At 61.6% G+C, this 3,756-nt stretch overlaps 1 protein-coding gene across 1 annotated transcript; it reads left to right on the forward strand.

Moving 5' to 3' along the window:
• The first annotated feature begins 436 nt into the window (after positions 1-436).
• Positions 437-3,290, forward strand: LOC119093969 (nascent polypeptide-associated complex subunit alpha, muscle-specific form). The gene is made up of 2 exons (XM_037217002.1): positions 437-524; positions 1,452-3,290. Exons 1-2 carry the CDS (start codon positions 462-464, stop codon positions 2,898-2,900), a joined length of 1,512 nt encoding a protein of 503 aa, XP_037072897.1. The 5' UTR covers positions 437-461; the 3' UTR covers positions 2,901-3,290.
• Positions 3,291-3,756: the final 466 nt, after the last annotated feature.

Raw genomic sequence — 3,756 nt, forward strand, 5'->3', positions numbered from 1 at the left:
GCAAGTTTTGGACTCTTCCTCCGGATTTCACCGTCGGTGTGTGGAATGACAATGTTCGATGCAAAGCCGCACCGGGATCTGAACGTTGTGGGAAAGACTGTGGTGTGGAGGTGACAAGGCGCGTTGCAGGACAGACCTACGCAAGAGCCGCTGCTGTCCCACCGGAGACGTATTGAGGGATGTCACAACCATGCGACTGCGCACACCGCGCTCGTCCGTCCGTCATAAGCGGACTCGTCCGCTTTGTTGGAACACAGCACGCGTCAGAGCGACATGCAGGCCCAGTGTCCTCGCTGGTGGAGGCGACTGCGATTTCAGGAACTCGGGCCGCTCCGCTCGCGCTGCCCGGACGGAGCCGGGCGCTGGAAATCCCCCCTCCCCCTCCCCAACACCCGAACGGCGCCGGCTGCGGGACGGCTGGGCGGTAGTCGCTGGCCTGCGCTGGACGGAGAGGGGTTGGGATGAGGTCTCGCGAGCAGAGGCACCTCACAACGGAGCTGGATGCTACGTTTGAGTGCACAAAGGTGAGGATTCGGGATAGCGGCGCGCATGCGCTCTGTACCGAAACTGTTGCCCTGTAAGATGCAACTGCGCCTGTAGTCCCGTTCACAGGACATCGGGTGTACCAACAACGTTCTTTTATTTTGATTTCCTAGAACAGGGAATTTCCCGATATTATGTTTTCTACAGCGGTTTTCAACCCCAAGGAATCAAGATCGCCCGAAATGTGCACGCGTTTTCGCTTTATCCTCGCCCACTAGGTTAAAACTTTACATAAAAGAAACATCACCAGCTACTGCTGGTCTCCCACTCGGCCCGTATTCATGTCCAAACCCTGCCGATTTATGACGTCGTTAAAGGGAAACCTGCTGCAAAATGGACGTCGCCACATTGATTATGAGGCAATTCCGCAAGTTTGTTCGCGATTACTTGCAATATTTCGGAAGGTTGGATTTTTTTATGCTGTCAGTAGGTTAATTAATGTGTTTGACGAATCGTAATGCAATGGTTGCAAATGTTCAATGTTCAAATGCAAATGTTCAAAAATGGTTGACTTTCTGAACCTTGCCGCCTGATCTAGAACAACGGCTGCAGCCTCTGCACGTCTTAGAGTAATGATGATGCTACAGATGCTCCGTAAATTGAATTGCTGTAATTGGCATTGTCAGCTGTTCGCTTGATTCTATAGCTCGTCTCCAGGCTTGTGAGACTAACTGAAATATCATCTACGATACGAAGACGTGGCATGTGTTTTTATGCGGGTCTTGCGGTAGCGCAGTCCCTGGTCTTTAAGCACCATTGGCTCGCAAACGATGAGATTAACTGAGATGGTGCGGACTGCCAGTCTGTATACCGTGTTCCAGCTGTATATATTTCGGCAGTGGCGGCGCGTGGAGGCCTGCGTATGCCGCCCGGCCCCTCCACCCAGCTGAGCCCCGAACCATTCCCAGATGCTGGACTGTCGCATCAGCCAGGCCGCGGACGCCTCGTGGGCCTGCTGCGAGACTCCGCCGACCGGCCGCGAGACTCCGCGCGACGCCCGCTCGCCTTCCGTCCGCTCCAGCTCCTCCTGCTACAACGGCCGCCGAATGAGCGATCCACCGTCGCCCTGCGGCCCGCGCAGCTACCGCGACGACGACTCTGACTACGACAGCGACGCCTCGGGCGAGTACGAGCCCCTGCGAGATTCCGAGGTCAGCCTGCTCACTTCGAGGGCCAGCACGCCGCCGCCGCCGCCGCTGCCGCCGCCGCGACCTCGCTGCGCCTCGCTGCACGAGCTGAAGGTGCCCGTGCTCCCAGTGCAGTTCGGCGCGCCGCCGCAGACGAGCGTCAGCCTCGGTGACCTCAGTGCTCGGCCGGCCGCGCCGCCGGCCGAGCCGCGGCGCAAGGACCAGCGCCGTTTCCTGGGCCTGAGCGTGCCGGCATCTCCCCACCGCTTCGGTGCACTCTGGCGTCGCTGGACGGAGCGACCGACGCGCGCCGTGGCCGCGGCGCCGTGCCGGGAGCTTAACAAGTCGCTGCCGAACCTGGCGCTGGCCGGGCTGACGACGGGCGCGCTGGGCGGCGCGCGCACGACCATTCCCAGCCCGCGCGCCCGCTCGCCGTCTCGACATCGCGTCTCACCCGGCGCGCTTCACCGGGCGCTGAAGAAGGTGCAGGCGAAGGCGCTGCGACGGGGTCGGCCTGGCGCCGTCCGCTCCCTGCTTCCGCAGGAGGACGACGGGCCGACGCTGGTCGCCCTCGGCCGGCTAGACAGCCACGGAGCGCCACAGCCGGCCGTGGCGGACGACGCCGCTGAAACCGGACCTGGCGCGTCCTTGTCCGGTCGCATCGCCCACTCGCCGGCGGATGTCAAAAGCCGCGGCGCCGAAACCCCGACGTCACGCCTTCCGCGCCGCTGCCCCGAGCCAGGGCAACGCCTCGTCCCGGACATTGTGGTGGACCCACCGGCGCAGTCAGAGGACCGCGGGTCCTCATGGTGGGACCAGGCGGACCACGGGTCCTCATGGCGGGGCCACGCGGACCGCGCGCTTCCGGACATCAGCGTGTCGCCGCCGGCGCCGGCGCCCGCCGACGAGTCCGACTACATGACGATGGCGGCAATACGCGACATCCTGTCGGCCCCGAGTCCGCCGGGCGGCCTCAGCGTCCCGGACGCCGGCTCCGGGACCTCCTCGCCCCGCGGCGAGCCCGACTACCTGGACATGGCGGGCATCGCGCGGCTACGGACGGCGTTTGCGCGGCCGACGCGGCCCGCGCGCGCACCGCCCGTCGAGCGGTTCGTCGGAACGCGAGGCAAGGCCTGCGCTGCCGGCGAGTACGCCAACCTGGCCGACCTGCGGCGCGCACTGCGCGAACTGCGCGGGGCAGACCGACAAGTCATCGCGGAGGATGAATGAGATAGCGGTTGCCGGCCGGACGCCGTCCGTCCGCCGGCCGCGGAGAATCCAGACGACGAGTTACGTAACCTTGAGAGTGACGTCGCGTGCCGGCGTGGGTAATCCTCGGGACGCGGTGACCAGGCGGCGGCGGCATCGCTTGCTGTCGCGGTCTGGAATGGAAGCTTCGTTGGTCCGTTGCGCCGGTAGTGCCTGGGGGTTTACCGAATTGTTTTTGTACAGTGGAGTGGTGGGATGTGGTGGGATGTGGAGTGGTGGGACGTGGGATGGTGCGGGCTCGGGAGTCAGTCAACGAATGTGATATGTGTCGCGGTATTGTTAAGGGATACGCATGTAACACATCTAAACGTGTAAACTCATCAGCGTTGGGTAATACAAGACGATGACTAATAATGGTCTCACTCATGAATGACTTCAGTGGTTTGAAGCAGGGCACACTGCGTGGACGCGTTCGCAGACCCTGTCGCCAGGGGCAGCGCAGCGGGGAGGGGGGGGGGGGGCAGAGAGGTAGTTGCCCCTTTTTCTGCCGGCAGGCAGAGGGAGGCAACAGTATGTTGTGCCTCCCCCTCTCCCTCCAAAAAAGGACGCCGTCTTCGAAAAGCGAAAGTATTGTGGCTTTCCGTAGGGTGCCAACATTTTGATCAAAGAAGCCCCATAACTGAGCAAGAAGAGTAATAAATATGGCTCAAAAAACCCTTTGCTAAATCAAGGGACCCGTTTTCTGGGTGATGAGGTTATCTTCACGAATAATGTAGCCAATCTTCAAGATCGGAGGGCCCAATGTTGTTTTAAGCAGGCTTTTTTGCTGGTTTAGGAGGCCCCCGTTACAGTGTAGTCGACCTTTGTTCTGGGTTCG

This window comes from Pollicipes pollicipes, unplaced genomic scaffold, assembly GCF_011947565.3.
Source record: "Pollicipes pollicipes isolate AB1234 unplaced genomic scaffold, Ppol_2.1 Scaffold_4002;HRSCAF=4701_pilon_pilon_pilon, whole genome shotgun sequence".
Classification (NCBI taxonomy): Eukaryota; Metazoa; Arthropoda; class Thecostraca; order Pollicipedomorpha; family Pollicipedidae; genus Pollicipes; species Pollicipes pollicipes.